General features: G+C 45.6%; 1 protein-coding gene across 2 annotated transcripts in view; it reads left to right on the top strand.

Annotated features, from left to right (window-relative positions):
* The window catches only part of LOC106568141 (very low-density lipoprotein receptor), a 40301-nt gene extending 24739 nt beyond the window's left edge, over window positions 1-15562 (top strand). The window contains exons 5-20 of one of the 2 annotated variants that reach the window (XM_045692442.2): window positions 104-475; window positions 940-1062; window positions 3045-3167; window positions 5759-5878; window positions 6594-6719; window positions 7127-7298; window positions 7557-7778; window positions 7896-8014; window positions 8121-8260; window positions 8697-8838; window positions 9233-9382; window positions 11703-11765; window positions 12510-12551; window positions 13066-13146; window positions 13465-13634; window positions 13880-15562. In XM_045692442.2, coding sequence (XP_045548398.1) covers window positions 104-475; window positions 940-1062; window positions 3045-3167; window positions 5759-5878; window positions 6594-6719; window positions 7127-7298; window positions 7557-7778; window positions 7896-8014; window positions 8121-8260; window positions 8697-8838; window positions 9233-9382; window positions 11703-11765; window positions 12510-12551; window positions 13066-13146; window positions 13465-13634; window positions 13880-13915 — 2201 coding nt within the window. In that variant the 3' untranslated portion in view covers window positions 13916-15562. The remainder of the gene's footprint in view (window positions 1-103; window positions 476-939; window positions 1063-3044; window positions 3168-5758; window positions 5879-6593; window positions 6720-7126; window positions 7299-7556; window positions 7779-7895; window positions 8015-8120; window positions 8261-8696; window positions 8839-9232; window positions 9383-11702; window positions 11766-12509; window positions 12552-13065; window positions 13147-13464; window positions 13635-13879) is intronic. The other variant, XM_014138211.3, reaches the window with a different exon arrangement.
* Window positions 15563-17323: the final 1761 nt, after the last annotated feature.

The raw sequence follows: 17323 nt of genomic DNA, 5'->3' as shown, positions 1-17323 counted from the left end.
TTTTGGAATGAATCTAAGGAGAAACAGTTAATTTAGGAGTACACATTGGATGTTGATTTCTACATTAGCATCACAGTACTGGGTACTCTGTTCCCTCCCACAGGTAACATCACGTGCGCCTCGCTGGAGTTCACCTGTGCGAGCGGCCGCTGCATCTCCCGTAACTTCGTCTGTAACGGGGAGGATGACTGTGGTGACGGGAGTGATGAGCAGGAATGTGCTCCATCCTCCTGTGGTCCCAGCGAGTTCCAGTGTGGCAATGCCACCTGTATCCCTGGCAACTGGGTCTGTGACGATGACGTGGACTGCCAGGACCAATCTGATGAGTCGCCTCAGCGATGTGGTCGCCAACCCACGCCGCCGGCCAAATGTTCGTCCAGCGAGACACAGTGTGGGTCTGGGGAGTGCATCCACCGCAAGTGGCGATGTGACGGGGACCCAGACTGCAAGGATGGCAGCGACGAAGCCAACTGTTGTAAGTGTTGAGAGGCTTAATCAGACCACCCGCACGTTCCAGCAGGCCAGCAGAGTTTTTGGTTGCTTTTTTGCTCTACAGGTTAGATTGAGCTGCTTTCATATACACATAAACGGAGCCTTCCAGTACAATAAATATATTTAGCAATAAAACGCTCTTCATAAAATGCATCTGTCTCTATAGTCAGTGTTCATAGCAGCTATCATGAGTATATCTGTTGATTGTGGTGCAGGTCAGTTGTTCCCAACCAGGGGTACATGTCGAGACCATATGCTTACTGGTAAAATCCACATGAGTGGGTACTTCAGGGGTATTCAGAGTAGCGCAGAATTCTGTTGGGGGTACAGTAACCAAAAAAGGTTGGGAACCACTGGTGTAGGCATTATGAGGGTGTAAATAAGGTCATAGTTGTTAGTGTATTCTGTGTAAGGGTTAATGGTTTAACAACTCTGTGTCCTCTTAAGCTGTTCGTACCTGCAGACCGGACCAGTTCAAGTGTGAGGACGGCAACTGTATCCACGGCAGCAGACAGTGCAACGGTTTGCGTGATTGTGCAGATGGCACCGATGAAGTCAACTGCAAAAACTGTGAGTGCGTTCAACCAGAAGTAATGTCACTCCAAAATTAATCTACTTGAAAAACTAAAACTGTTTCCGTTGCTACAGAACATTTCCTAAACAAGGTTATGTTTGCTTCAGTGTTCCTCATCCCATAAATACTGTTATTCCTGTATGAGTTGGGTCAAAAGATGCTCAATAAATACTATATTTAGATATTTCAGGACTACAGTAATTAGGTTATCGAAGTATTGACTTCAAACGTGTACTGCGAGCGTGCGCTGACCAACTGGCAAGTGTCTTCATTGACATTTTCAACCTCTCCCTGTCTGAGTCTGTAATACCTACATGTTTTAAGCAGACCACCGTAGTGCCTGTGCCCAAGAACACTAAGGTAACCTGCCTAAATGACTACCGACCCGTAGCACTCACGTCTGTAGCCATGAAGTGCTTTGAAAGGCTGGTCATGGGTCACATCATCACCATTATCCCAGAAACCCTCGACCCACTCCAATTTGCATACCGCCCCAACAGATTCACAGATGATGCATTCTCTATTGCGCTCCACACTGCCCTATCCCACCTGGACAAAAGGAACACCTATGTGAGTATGCTGTTCATTCACTACAGCTCAGTGTTCAACACCATAGTGCCCTGGGACTAAACACCTCCCTCTGCAACTGGATCCTGGACTTCCTGACGGGCCGCCCCAGGTGCTAAGGGTAGGTAACAACATCCGCCACGCTGATCCTCAACACGGGCCCCTCAGGGGTGCGTACTCAGTCCCCTCCTGTACTCCCTGTTCACTCATGACTGCATGGCCAGGCACGACTCCAACACCATCATTAAGTTTGCCAATGACACAACAGTGGTTGGCCTGATCGCCGACAACGACGAGACACCCTAAAGGGAGGAGTTCAGAGACCTGGCTGTGTGGTGCCAGGACAACAACCACTCCCTCAACGTGATCAAGACAAAGGAGATGATTATGGACTACAGGAAAAAGAGGACTGCGCATGCCCCCATTCTCATCGATGGGGCTGTAGTGGAGCAGGTTGAGAGCTTCAAGTTCCTTGGTGTCCACATCACCAACAAACTAACAGGGTGTGCTTGGACCAAGACAGTTGTGAAGAGGGCACGACAAAACCTATTCCCCCTCAGGAGACTGAAAGGATTTGGCATGGGTCCTCAGATCCTGAAAAGGTTCTACAGCTGCACCATCGAGAGCATCTGACTGGTTGCATCACTGCCTGGTATGGCAACTGCTCGGGCTCCGACCACAAGTCACTACAGAGGATAGTGCGAACGGCCCAGTACATCACTGGGGCCAAGCTCCCTGCCATCCAGGATCTCCATACCAGGCGGTGTCAGAGGAAGGACCTAAAAAATGTCAACGACTCCAGCCACCCTAGTCAGACTGTTCTCTGCTACTGCACGGCAAGCGGTACCAGAGCGCTAAGTCTAGGTCCAAGAGGCTTCTGAACAGCTTCTACCCCCAAGCCATAAGACTCCTGAACATCTAATCAAATGGCTACCCAGACTATTTGCATTGCCCCCCCCCCCCCCCCCCTTTACACCGCTGCTACTGTTATCATCTATGCATAGTCACTTTAATAACTCTACATGTACATCAGTTAACCGGTGACTCTATACCGGCACCCCCCCGTATATAGTCTTGCTGTTATTTTACTGCTGCTCTTTAATTACTTGTTACTTTTATTTCTTATTCATATTTTTACATTTTTTAAACTGTGTTGTTGGTTAGGGCTTGTAAGTAAGCATTTCACTGTAAGGTCTACACCTGTTGTATTCGGCGCATGTGACTAATACAATTTGAAACACGCAAATGAACTGCTTTGGCTGCACCTACCATTTAGCACACCTCTGTACTTATGGGGGACGTGCAGATGGTTGACTCTCAACCTCCTACACCAACTTCTGTTATACCACTGTACCTCTTTGTAACATTCCATTATCACCACTTTGTAATGCCACTTTCTTTCACAACCCAGTGACACAGTGCAATGGCCCTGACAAATTCAAGTGTCGGAGTGGAGAGTGTATAGAGATGAATAAAGTGTGCAACAAGGCCCGGGACTGTCCAGACTGGAGCGACGAGCCCATCAAAGAGTGCAGTAAGTGGATGAGAGCCAAACCTGTGTTTTATTAAGTCTTGTGATTGTTTATTCACTATGAAGAACGGTGAGTGGTGCTCTATAGCTCAGTTGGTAGAGCATGATGCTTGTAACGCCAGGGTAGTTGGTTTGATTCTTGGGACCACCCATGGGGAAAATGTATGCACACATGACTAAGTTGCTTTGGATAAAAGTGTCTGCTAAATGGCATTTTTGTGTGCATTTACTAAAGTCGCTTAGCTTGTTTAGTGTTGATTCACAAGTTGTAGTAATAATGCGCTGGTTTTAGACTGCAGTACATTGGGATTGATACACCATTTTGGCTATGGTTGTGTTTGTGTACACTACTATATACAGTTGAAGTTGGAAGTTTACATACGCCTTAGCCAAATACATTTAAACTCAGTTATTCACAATTCCTGACATTTAATCCGAGTAAAAAGTCCCTGTCTTAAATCAGTTAGGATCACCACTTTATTTTAAGAATGTGAAATGTCAGAATAATAGTAGAGAGAATGATTTTCAGAAGTTTACATACACTCAATTAGTATTTGGTAGCATTGCCTTTAAATTGTTTAACTTGGGTCAAATGTTTTGGGTAGCCTTCCACAAGCTTCCCACAATAAGTTGGGTGAATTTTGGCCCATTCCTCCTGGCAGAGCTGGTGTAACTGAGTCAGGTTTGTAGGCCTCCTTGCCCGCACACGCTTTTTCAGTTCTGCCCACATATTTTCTATAGGATTGAGGTCAGGGCTTTGTGATGGCCACTTCAATACCTTGACTTTGTTGTCCTTAAGCCATTTTGCCACAACTTTGGAAGTATGCTTGGGGTCATTGGTCATTTGGAAGACCCATTTGCGACCAAGCTTTAACTTCCTGACGTCTTAAGATGTTGCTTCAATATAGCCACATAATTTTCCATCCTCATGAGGCCATCTATTTTGTGAAGTGCACCAGTCCTTCCTGCAGCAAAGCACCCCCACAATATGATGCTTCCACCCCTGTGCTTCACGGTTGGGATGGTGTTCTTCGGCTTGCAAGCTTTCCCCTTTTTCCTCCAAACATAACGATGGTCATTATCGCCAAACAGTTCTATTTTTGTTTCATCAAACTAGAGGATATTTCTCCAAAAAGTACGATCTTTGTCCCCATGTGCAGTTGCAAACCGTAGTCTGGCTTTTTTATGGCGGTTTTGGAGATATGGCTTCTTCCTTGCTGAGCAGCCTTTAAAGCTATGTCGATATAGGACTTGTTTTACTGTGGATAGATACTTTTGTACCTGTTTCCTCCAGCATCTTCAAAGGTCCTTTGCTGTTGTTCTGGGATTGATTCGCACTTTTCGCACCAACGTACATTCATCTCTAGGAGACAGAACGCGTCACCTTCCTGAGCGGTATGACGGCTGCGGGGTCCCAAGGTGTTTATACTTGCGTACTATTGTTTGTACAGATGAACGTGGTACCTTCAGGCGTTTGGAAATTGCTCCCAAGGATGAACCAGACTTTTTTTTTTCTGAGGTCTTGGCTGATTTCTTTTGATTTTTCCCATGATGTCAAACAGAGGCACTGAGTTTGAAGGTAGGCCTTGAAATGCATCCCCAGGTACACCTCCAATTGACTCAAATTATTTAGAAGCTTCTAAATGCATGACTTAATTTTCTGGAAGTTTCCTAGCTGTTTAATGGCACGGTCAACTTAGTGTATTTAAACTTCTGACCCACTGGATTTGTGATGCAGTGAAATAATCTGTCTGTAAACAATTGTTGAAAAAATGGTGTCTTGCACAAAGTAGATATCTTAACTGACTTGCCAAAACGATAGTTTGTTAACAAGAAATTTGTGGTGTGGTTGAAAAACGAGTTTTATTGACTCCAACCTAAGTGTATGTAAACTTCCGACTTCAACTGTAGCTTTACCTTTTTCACCTGTCCCATGGAGGCTACCTCGTATTCTTCTTAACCAACTCATCCTACAATACAGCGATCACATTAGTCCACTGTCATTCAGCCAGCCAAAGCCAGTCCACTGATGTGATTTTATTTTAGTCAGGCCTTTGTTTGTGAATGAAGTGCTTTAGTAACCACCGCTTCCTGCCATCCAGGACTTCTATACCAGGCGGTGTCAGAGGAAGACCCTAAAAATTGTCAGTGACTCCAGCCACCCTAGTCATAGACTGTTCTCTGGTACCGGAGCACCTAGTCTAGGTCCAAAAGACTTCTAAACAGCTTCTAAAGCCAGCTTCCAAGCCATAAGACTCCTCAACAACAAATTAAATGGCTACCCAGACTATTTGCATTGCCCCCCCCCCCCCCCTTTTATATTTTACACTGCTGCTACTGTTTATCTATGCATAGTCACTTTAACTCTACCTACATGTACATATTACCTTGACTAACTGGTGCCCCGCACATTGACTCTGTACCAGTACCCCCTGTTTTACTGCTGCTCTTTAATTATTTGTTACTTGTATTTTTTTCTTAACTGCATTGTTTTAAGGGCTTGTAAGTAAGCATTTCACTAAGGTCTACACCTGTTCTATTCGGCGCATGTGACAAATAACATAGATTTTTTTTTCTGCCGCATGCTGTTTCAGACCTGAACGAGTGTCTGCTGAACAACGGAGGGTGCTCCCACATCTGCAGGGACATGGTGATTGGCTTCGAGTGTGACTGCACCCCTGGACTGCAGCTCATAGACCGCAAGACCTGTGGAGGTAGGTGTCATATTTATATATATATATATATATATATACAATGATTAACCCATACACTAATCAATATGAACTCTCATACAAAAGAAAGGCATTTGCAGTGGGGTATTGAGACTTAATACATTTCAAAATAATCCACCCGATTGGTATCTCTTTTACAGAGTGGTGTAAAGTACTAATTAAGTAGTTTTTTGGGGGTATCTGTACTTTTACTTTTAGTTCACTACATTCCTAAACAAAATGATGTACTTTCTACTCCATACACTTCCCCCTCACACCCAAAAGTACTTGGTCCAATTACTTATCAAGAGAACACGTGGTCATCCCTACTGCCTCTGATCTGGCGGATTCAAACACAAATGCTTAATTGTAAATCATGTCTGTGTGTTGGAGTGTGCCCCTGGCTATCTGTACTTTAAAAAAAATAAATGGTGCTGTCTGCTTTGCTTAATATATGGAATATGAAGTGATTTATTATTTTTACTATAGATACTTAAGTATATTTAGAACCAAATACTTTTACTCAAGTAGTATTTTAATGGGTGACTAACTTTTTACTTGAGTAACTTTTAATTAAGGTATCTATACTTTTACTTAAGTATCACTATTGGGTACTATTTCAACCACTGTTTACATTTGACTTAGTATTCACCAAAGTGTCTTCATTTTGACTTCCTACTGTTTGGGTGACTTCCTGTTTTTCCCACCCTCCTTGCAGACATCAATGAATGTATGAACCCTGGGATCTGTAGTCAGATTTGTATCAACCTGAAGGGAGGTTATAAGTGTGAGTGCCACAACAGCTACCAGATGGACCCCACCACAGGAGTGTGCAAGGCTGTGGGTAAGTTGGCTCAACCTGGCCTGTGTACACCATAATGTAGCCCCAGGAGCACATGTGGAAGCAGATGTCAGAGCTAGAGGGAAGTAGCATCACTCATTTTGTCAGAGCTACTCAGATCCAACATACTCTGTACGCTTCATATCTTTTCCTGATAAGTGCATTTTAATTCTCAAGCAGCTTTTAATATTCTAATACAACACCACTATACTGGAATCCAAGTTCAAACAGAATAGCAGTGATGTCATTTACTACAACAACATTGATCTGAGAATTGCAGCTGGGATGTTTTGGTGCTGTCTGACTGACTTGTGATCAGTTGTTCTAACATGAGGACAGAACAGACCTAAAGGGCTCTATTGCATTGGCAGTATTAAAGAGTGTCTGTGACTCCCTCTCCTCCCCACAAGGCAAGGAGCCCTGTCTTATCTTCACTAACCGTCGGGACATCCGGAAGCTGGGTCTGGAGCGGCGGGAGTACACCCAGATCGTGGAGCAGCTGCGGAACACGGTGGCACTGGATGCAGACTTCACCCAGCAGAGGATCTTCTGGGCAGACCTGAGCCAGAGGGCCATCTTTAGGTAGAGACAAGACCCAGCCCCATAAGATGAGGTTGAAACCCCAGAGATTGCCCCCATGATAGAATTTGTTCCTTGCCCTGACATCTTGTTGCTATTTGTTTATGAAAGCATTTTACATAGTAGGCACCAAGAAGGGTAAAGTTCACTGAGCATATGTCCACTGACCAGCTATTCAACCTTCTACCCTATGAACAAGTGTTTGGGGTCATTATGGGGAAACTCATACCAAATACTGACATGTTTCTCACCCCCATTTAGCACAGTGTTGGATAAGAGAGGAGATGTAGGAAGTCATGTGAAGGTGATTGATAATGTGACACCTGTGGGGATCGCTGTGGACTGGATCTATAACAACATCTACTGGTCAGACCTCGGCACCAAGACCATTGAAGTGGCCAACTTCAATGGCACCAAGCGGAAAGTTCTCTTCAGCAGTGGTTTGAAAGAGCCTGCATCCATCGCTGTGGATCCACTCTCTGGGTAAAGTTAATATATTGTATTGGGGTCCAAATTTCTGTTTCCACTTTTTTTTTTTGTACCCTCATAATTTGAGCTACTCCTTCTGAGCTGCTGATCTTCTCTCGGCTGGTGTTCTAGATTCCTCTATTGGTCAGACTGGGGTGAACCAGCCAAGATTGAGAAGTCTGGTATGAACGGGGTTGACAGGCAGGTCCTGGTCCAGACTGATATTCAGTGGCCCAATGGAATCACTCTAGGTGGGTCAGACTGTTAAACCTAATTTGCATTTAACATTTTGAAGAGGTTCAACTGCTTTCACGGCTACAGGGTTTGATAAACCTATGAATTTCCTTCCCTTCTCAGACCTGATCAAGAGCAGACTGTACTGGGTGGACTCCAAGCTGCACATGCTCTGTAGCGTGGACCTGAACGGCAACAACCGTAGGAAAGTGCTGCAGTCCCCAGACTACCTGGCTCACCCCTTTGCGCTCACTGTGTTCGAGGTGCGGCTATGGGATGCAATGAGGCGCCCTGATGTTGGGATGGTCTACATGTAGTATATTAGCAGGGCAGTTGATGTTTGAGATTGGTTTTCTTCTCATGTGTTGATGTTACAGAGCAGAGCAAACACGTTACCAAGCAAACTCATGCTTCTATTGACATTCATACTTGGTAAATTGCTGAAACTGTTTAAAGCAGTTAGTTGATTTCATCATACTGTAACTGGTTTTCTGTCAACTGTAAAGTCTATGATTTGCTCCATATGTGTGGGGTCAATAACATTGACCTCCTGTGGCATTTGACAGAATTACTGGCACAGTATTAGAATAAATTGCCTTTCAGTCTTCAATAGTCTTTCCTTCTCTGAAGCATAGGTCCCAAGCCATCTCTTCTGGCATTTCCTCTTGGGTTTAGATTGTGTGACTGTGACTGTTTCAGGATCGAGTGTTCTGGACAGATGGGGAGAACGAGGCGATCTACGGAGCAAACAAGTTCACAGGCTCTGATGTGATTACCCTGGCAAGCAATCTGAACGAGCCGCAGGACATCATTGTTTACCATGAGCTAATCCAGCTGTCCGGTAAGGCTGCCAGATGAGGGCATTGGCCTGACTACAGGGGCTTGGAGAGGAGTTGGCCTGACCAGAGGTTTGGGAGGGCTATGGTAGTCTAGAACACAGGGATTTGAGCTGCTGTGTTGGTTAGTCTAGAACACAAGGGCTTGTGAGGGTCAACTCCCCTATAACCCTCGGTGGTATGCTGTTCCTTTACAGTAACATTACATGTCAGGATCCTTGTTTTTGACCTTTACCTATAACTGGCTGGCCTCCTTTTAGGCTATAAACATGCTGTCATGTAGGAGTGCTGAAGTTCATCTGACTTTTTACAGGCAAAGTAGCAATAGTACTTTACGTAATGAAGCCTAGAAATACGGAGCAATGGCTAACTGGCTTTCTCATGTTTGATCCCATACAGGAACAAACTGGTGCAATGAGAAGGGTCTGAACGGAGGCTGTGCCTACATGTGCCTGCCAGCGCCACAGATCAACAAATACTCCCCCAAGTACACATGTGCGTGTCCGCGAGACCAGACGCTCGCCTCAGACGCCCTTCACTGCAGACCAGGCAAGTACTGTAACATTAGGCCCATCAGGTGGGGCAGTGAGGGGTTAAACTGTGCTGTGATGCTGAGTGAGTTTTCAGGAGCCCTCTGTCTCTTTAGAGGCCTTTCATTCCCATTCTGCTTCTGAGTCACCCAAGCATTTCTCTCCCCTCCCTTTCTGTGTGTGGCAGATCTAAGTAAGAGGGTGTTTGTGGGTGGCAGCGGTCAGGCTTGTGAAGCCTGACCGCTGTATCTGGACTGAGTCTGTCTGTTTGCCTACATTCTGCTCCTGCCCCACCCTGCTCTCCCCACCCTGCTCTCCCCACCCTGCTCTCCCCACCCTGCTCTCCCCACCCTGCTCTCCCCACCCTGCTCTCCCCACCCTGCTCTCCCCACCCTGCTCTCCCCACCCTGCTCTCCCCACCCCTGCTCTCCCCACCCCTGCTCTCCCCACCCTGCTCTCCCCACCCCTGCTCTCTCCCACCCTGCTCTCTCCACCCCTGCTCTCCTCTGCCCCCCCCCCCTGCTCTCCTCTGCCCCCCCCTGCTCTCCTGGCTCACCCTGCTCTCCTCTGCTCCTGGCTCACCCTGCTCCGCCCCCCCCCCCCCCTGCTCTCCTCTGCTCCGCCCCCCCCTGCTCTCCTCTGCTCCGCCCCCCCCTGCTCTCCTCTGCTCCTGGCTCACCCTGCTCCACCCCCCCCTGCTCTCCTCTGCTCCGCCCCCCCCGCTCTCCTCTGCTCCACCCCGCTCTCCTCTGCTCCTGGCTCACCCTGCTCCACCCCCCCCCGCTCTCCTCTGCTCCTGGCCCACCCTGCTTCCCCCCCGCTCCTGGCTCACCCTGTTCCACCCCCCCCTGCTCTCCTCTGCTCCTGGCTCACCCTGCTCCACCCCCCCTGCTCTCCTCTGCTCCTGGCTCACCCTGCTCCACCCCCCCTGCTCTCCTCTGCTCCTGGCTCACCCTGCTCCACCCCCCCTGCTCTCCTCTGCTCCTGGCTCACCCTGCTCCACCCGCCCTGCTCTCCTCTGCTCCTGGCTCACCCTGCTCCCCCCCCCCCGGCCGGCTCCTGGCTCACCCTGCTCCCCCCCCCCCGGCTCTCCTCTGCTCCTGGCTCACCCTGCTCCCCCCCCCCCCCTGCTCTCCTCTGCTCCTGGCTCACCCTGCTCCCCCCCCCCCCGGCTCTCCTCTGCTCCTGGCTCACCCTGCTCCCCCCCCCCCCCGGTTCTCCTCTGCTCCTGGCTCACCCTGCTCCCCCCCCCCCGGCTCTCCTCTGCTCCTGGCTCACCCTGCTCCCCCCCCCCCGGCTCTCCTCTGCTCCTGGCTCACCCTGCTCCCCCCCCCCCCGGCTCTCCTCTGCTCCTGGCTCACCCTGCTCCCCCCCGCTCCTGGCTCACCCTGCTCCATCTTCCACATCACTGATGTTTGTGTATATAGTAGAGATGGCGCCAGGCTTTTAAACTCCCTCTGAGTGAATAAACCACAGAGGACGCAGAAGGGACCGGGGGAGGGATGGGGTTGTCGTAGGGCCCAGTAAGAGGGACGCCTGTCACTTGATGAATACTTTATATACAGCTTTTTAGATTTGATCCAGAAAGTGACATGTTTTATACCCACATAGAAGCTAACAGAATGAATTGAATGTCTTGCCTGGTTATTGATGGAAGGCTAGGCTATCTGGTCGTGTGCTTGATGCTTTTCATTTTGATTGCGATAAAGTGGTCCAAATTGGTTAGATGGTACTGGCGGGGTAAAGCTCTCACCCACAGACATTAACCAAGATCTAGCACCTACTCTACCGTTATGTGTCATGAAGAGGGTAGCCTATACATTTGTTACTCTATTTAATATTCATTAAATTATCAAATGAATAAAGGTGATTTAGGCCCAGTAATGAGTCTAGTATGGTGATTTATATTTTGCTGATTCACCTGATCTCAACCGATCATTCTCTCCTGCTTCACATGATTCCTGCTTCATTTCATTCATGCCGTTCATAATCCTAGCCGAGCCGCCTTCAGTTTTGTCACTCCTATGGAGTACTTACTGTTTTCAGCTCGTTTCCCAATTCCTTTGGGAAATGAGGTTCTATGGTTAGCTGGACAGTAAGATAGGAAATGGGTGTTATTTTCCTTTAGTAATTTTGGATCACTTCTGCACGTCCTCGTACGATACTTTGCGTTTGTGCTTTGCTCCATTTACATGTTTTTCCACTAGGAATTCCTTTACGACATAATCTAACTTGAAGTACTATATATTGCTTGGTAACAAGCATTTCTGTAGTCAGAATGTAAATGTTTGATTTTGACATTTTTGCCAAAGCATTACTCTGCTCCCTTATTATGACAATGACCCCTTCAGCTCCCTCAAAGGATGATGGGAAAGCTCTAATACATCCCACTCACCCCCAAGGTAAAGCTGTCAACTGCCTGCCTGTCTGCCTGCCTGGATAGCCATGCATCAGGACCCAGTAGTCTAGTTTCATGGCCTTTTGGTTCTGAGTTTGTAGATGTCAATGAGTTAATTTCATACTAGAATGACTGCCTGGTCTGGCTCCTCTTTGCTACCTATCATCATGGTGATTAGCCTGTTAGCATGCAGCCTGCAACTAGGGGTGGTGTGAAGATGGGAAGTTGGTCAGTCATGTAAAGATATCTGGAGTGTTTGACATCACAGGAATGTTTATGTGGATTTAGGAAGTAGCTTTTAATGCCATCCACCCAACATTTTTCAAAGGCAGACCTTTAAGTGACTTCTACAATTAGCATGCATAATTTTGATCCAGAAAGTGACACATTTTAAACCCAAATAGAAGCTAACAGAATGAATTGAATGTCTTGCCTGGTTATTGATGGAAGGCTAGGCTATCTGGTCGTGTGCTTGATGCTTTTCATTTTGTTTGCGATAAAGTGGTCCAAATTGGTTAGATGGTACTAGTGGGGTAAAGCTCTCACCCACAGACATTAACCAAGATCTAGCACCTACTATTCGCAATAACAAATATTGCATTTAATTGGATAAGCCCACTTAAGTAATTTCTTTAGGTCGATTTTTAAAATAAATATATTTTATTTATTTTTGTATTATTTTTTAGGATGTTTTAATTTGTAAGAGTCCTTTTGTTGCACTGATCCCAGTGTTTTGTTTCGTTCAAAGCGACCACAGTGCCAAATGTTGTCCCCAAACCTGTCCCTGCTGGTAAGACCCAGTTCTTCTTCCCTGATTGAGCCAGTACATTGAGCCCTTTGAAAAGAAGTGTTAGATTTCCTTAGACTATGATTGTGCCAAAACACTGGTCTGTCAGCCTGGCCCTGCCAGGTCCTGATGGCTATATAATGTTCCAGAGCCCAGCTGACCCCCAAGGGGTTGCCAGAGCACACAGACCACCCCAGTTAGCAGACCACCCGGAAATATCCTTAAACAAAGCTCATGTCCTCATCTTTGTTCCCCCTTCCATTCACCCACTTGTTTGCACTACCCTGACTCATATCACCCATCATCACTCTTGACTAGTCAAGTGTATTGTACTTTAAGCTCTCAAGGTTGTTCTTGGTATAAAATGTGTCCGTACTGGTTACAACTGATCTTACCCCAATAAGAGACTAATAGAGAGAAACAGACATGAACCAGTATGACATTTTGGTAGATTTATTTTTAAATAAAATGGTCCATCAAAGGATTCACACTCTTAAACTAACATGTTCTATTGTAGAAGCCAACAGCAGTACATCCATCCATGAGGTGAACTCCACAGCTAGAGGATCTACAGCTGCCTGGGCAATCCTCCCTGTGTGTAAGTGCTACTGCCTTTTGTCTCTGCCTCGCTCTCTTTCCCTCTTGCTCTGCCTCTCCACCTCACGCTCTTTCTCTTTGACCCCTGCAGTTGTCTATGAATCATGCACTAAAGGCTGGCCACTCAACTTGATGATAAATGTGTGGATGGACAATACTTCAATGGTTTTCCTAGCTATAGTAGTTATTGATTGAATGTAATGATTTATTTAAGTGTAACCCTTGAGTAGCACAGGTGCTATGGTAACCGTAGCTCTCGATAGCTGGATTTGAACCATTTAAAACTAATACAGTATTATGTTTTGGCCTCTCTTCCCAGTGTTGCTGGCCATTGCTGCAGCAGGAGGCTACTTGATGTGGCGTAACTGGCAGCTGAAGAATAAAAAGAGCATGAACTTCGACAATCCAGTGTACCTGAAAACCACAGAAGAGGACCTCAACATTGATATCAGCAGGCACACCTCCAATATAGGCCACACATACCCAGCAGTAAGAAGCCTATTTGAGCGATTGGGAGTCATCACTTCTGTAAATAACTCCTTGCCTGTGTGAACTTGATAGTTGTGAACTTCCAAACCCTTTTGCATTGTGACTGATGACCTTACATTTACCACCCACTAAACTGCTTATCTTAAGCAAGGATTGTTACTGGCAGCTAGACCACTTTAGCTCTTATTAATTGGTTAGATTCTGTGAATGACCACCTTTCCATTGTGCTTTTGTCTTCCTTCCAGATATCAGTGGTGAATACCGAAGATGACTTGTCATAACCAACCTTCCAAATGACCCCCATCGGTTTACTGACTCGTTGGCCTCCTTGCTAACGACTTCCGGTTCTTTAGCAGAGTTGCATCCAGATGCCTTCTGAAGAGCATTAAGTTATCAGTTCTGGGGATGTTTGTCATTTGTGTGAATATGAATTGTGTCCTACTCCGGCTGCCTTTAGACAAGCAGCACCATTCAGAGGTTTTTATTTATTTATTTATTTCTCACAAATTGGTATTTTGACCAATCAGATCACCTCTGAAAAAGATATGTGATTGATCAAAATACCAATTGGTGGGGGAAAAAATATCAGAATTGGCATTCCTGTCTAAACGCAGCCTTGGTGTGTGAAGGGATTTTGGGAGCTTGGCCTCTATATCCCCACTCCTCCCTCAGCCCCAAAACATTTCAAAGATTCAACTACATACAGTAGAACCTTGTTACTTCAGAACACGTGTATGGGTGGTGATGCAGGGAGTTCCTGGTTCTGACTTTCAGTCCCCTGGTGGACATGTTTTTTGTGAATATTTATTTAAAAGCATACTTTAGGCAGTACTTTCATGAAATATGTATGTTTTTTTTCTTATGAACATTACCTCCAGAAGCACATTCTTCTAAATAATTTTTATGCGACTCTGTGCTTGGGAAGATGAGCTCTATTGGGAATGTGATGGTACTACATCATTTGTAAAATATTGTACATAAACCCTCTTCCCCCAAGAACAGAATCAGGACTGAAGCACTTTGATCAAATGTTCCATTGTAAATAAGATTGTATACATTTGACTGAATACATTTTTGTAGAGTAAGATGTATTTAAAACTAGATTTAACTTTTGTATGTTAGGGCGGGTTTGTAAATTCACTCTGGCTATCTACTCTGATTTCAGAGCACTCTTGTCAGAGCGCAGCATAACTGATGAATTTACGAACACTCAACACCCGTTGAATATGACCGGTGTCAATAAACATCGTAAAAAAAAAAACATATTCTTGCCAGCAGCACAGTTAGTCACCAACGCTCTGGATAACATGAAAACAGCCTAACCAGCTCTGCTAGGGTGAGTAAAATGGTCAGAGTGAGGTGTTCTCTCATTTATGTCTGGAAGTAGCTAGCTAACTTTAGCCAGTTAGCTTGGGTGCTTGACTGCCGTTGTGAGATCAGAACGTTCTGATCAAACGCCCAGAGCGCACTCCAGGGTGAATTTACTAGCGCCCAGAGCGCACTCCAGGGTGAATGTACAAACGCCCAGAGCGCACTCCAGGGTGAATGTACAAACGCCCAGAGCGCACTCCAGGGTGAATTTACTAGCGCCCAGAGCGCACTCCAGGGTGAATTTACTAGCGCCCAGAGCGCACTCCAGGGTGAATTTACTAGCGCCCAGAGCGCGCTCCAGGGTGAATTTACTAGCGCCCAGAGCGCGCTCCAGGGTGAATTTACTAGCGCCCAGAGCGCACTCCAGGGTGAATTTACTAGCGCCCAGAGCGCACTCCAGGGTGAATTTACTAGCGCTCAGAGCGCACTCCAGGGTGAATTTACGAGTACACCCTTGGTGTTCTGTTGCTGTGATCTTTTCCAACCTTGTAGAGTATGGGGATTAAATACTGTATTGTGATCAAATAAAACAAGACCCATAAGTCATTCAAAACTCATTGCTTGACTTTGAGAACTTAGATCTTGTCCTAAACCATGTGTTTAGGGATGCATTCTGATTCTCTACCATTCTCCTGAATTGTGCACTTTTACACACCTCTTATTGATTCAAAAGGAATGGTAGGTGTGAGAATGTCATGCATGCACAAATTCAATGCTTTTAAATGCGGGGTGGGGGGGTGGTGAACGAGTGCGCACACTTCTGGAAAAGGGTAGAGAATCTCTACAGCCTAGTGTGTAGAGGGTTTGATGAAGGTCAAAGGTAGTGGCTCTAGTAGCTATTTAGGAGTGCATTGCTACACCATTTTAATGATTGACAGCCTATTTCAACTGCATTTTGAGCTGTGCCTGACTAATAGTTGCAGAGGCAGGTGGCAGTATAGAGTCAGCTTTGATGTACAGGAAATCATGCACAGCATCATCATCCCGAAGACAACCCATCCAATACTGCCAGACAACCAAGACAGTGTTTACCTTCCCTTATGAAAAATATATTGGAAGTTGATGATAAATCTTTCAAGCTAATATTTGGGGAGGCAGGTAGCCTAGTGGTTAGAGCATTGGACCAGCAACTGAAAGGTTGCAAGATCGAATCCCTGAGCTGACAAGGTAAAAATCTGTCATTCTGCCCTCGAACAAGGCAGTTAACCCACTATTCCTAGGCTATCATTGAAAATAAGAATTTGTTCTTAACTGACTTGCCTGGTAAAATTAAAAATGTGCATTTCAGTGGAGGGCAGGACTGTGTTCAGCAAAAAGGCTAACTGGATTAAGAAATTTACACAAAGCTAGGAGGGCAGGTTCCTGAAGAGCACTTTTAAACTAGTTTGTTTGCACCAGATTGGATTAAAGGGTCACAGCAACGTTCCATTGCAGGTAATAATCAGAGGCGTGGAGGAATTTGCCATTCAGTTATTTACATGGGAGAGAGTGGTTAGAGCCACTTGGTGGCGAGCGATGAAATAGCATATAGTGCAGTTGGCCGGATCTAAACTGGAGTTGTCCTGCCTCCACCAGACTCCAGTCTGCATGTTAATGCCAGTAGACATCAGGCCTGAGGTGTGTTATCGTACCTCTGATTATAATACTCAAAGTTTTTTATTTTTTTACAACTATATGCAGCTGAATGAATAGCAGTGTAAGTTGAAAGCACATCTCATGAGATGACCGGAAAGATTTCCTTAGGGCTTCTGTCAATTTCTGCAGTAAAGAGCTGTTAAAGTAACTTCCAGTGAGAATATCACTTTAAAAGTTACTATTATGTTAACTCATAGTCAAATGTGTTGTCTCATCCTATACTTGTATTTGTGGCCAAAGCATAAATTGGAGAACACTTAAAAAAAAAAAAACTCAAATGGTCCGTTTCGAAAATGATTGGCCATCTCATCCTCCATGAGTAAATGGCAATCAGTGGTCTACTCGCATTAATATGTTTACTGATCAGTATATGCCCACACTGTTAAAACACAGAAAAGCTGCTTTTTAACATACAAAAATATTTGGAGAAACTTACACTCATTGTAATTAATTATAGGTCATATTTCATAAATCTGAAACACTGGAAATTAGCAGAAAAAACAGGATGTAAAAGTGTTAATCATTAACTCAAGCTGGATTTATGCTGCATCCTTAACCTTTCTTTACTACTAACCAGAAAGTCCATAATGGTCCATAATACAGCACAGAGTCCCCTGCTCTGGATAGGGAATTTGAAATGAAAGATGTCAGGGTGGGGGGAGAGAGACCTATTGAGAGCGAAT

This window comes from Salmo salar, chromosome 13 (genome assembly GCF_965601325.2).
Source record: "Salmo salar chromosome 13, fSalSal1, whole genome shotgun sequence".
Classification (NCBI taxonomy): Eukaryota; Metazoa; Chordata; class Actinopteri; order Salmoniformes; family Salmonidae; genus Salmo; species Salmo salar.
The sequence above is the reverse complement of the archived record's forward strand: the minus strand, read 5'-3'. Positions and strand labels throughout refer to the sequence as shown.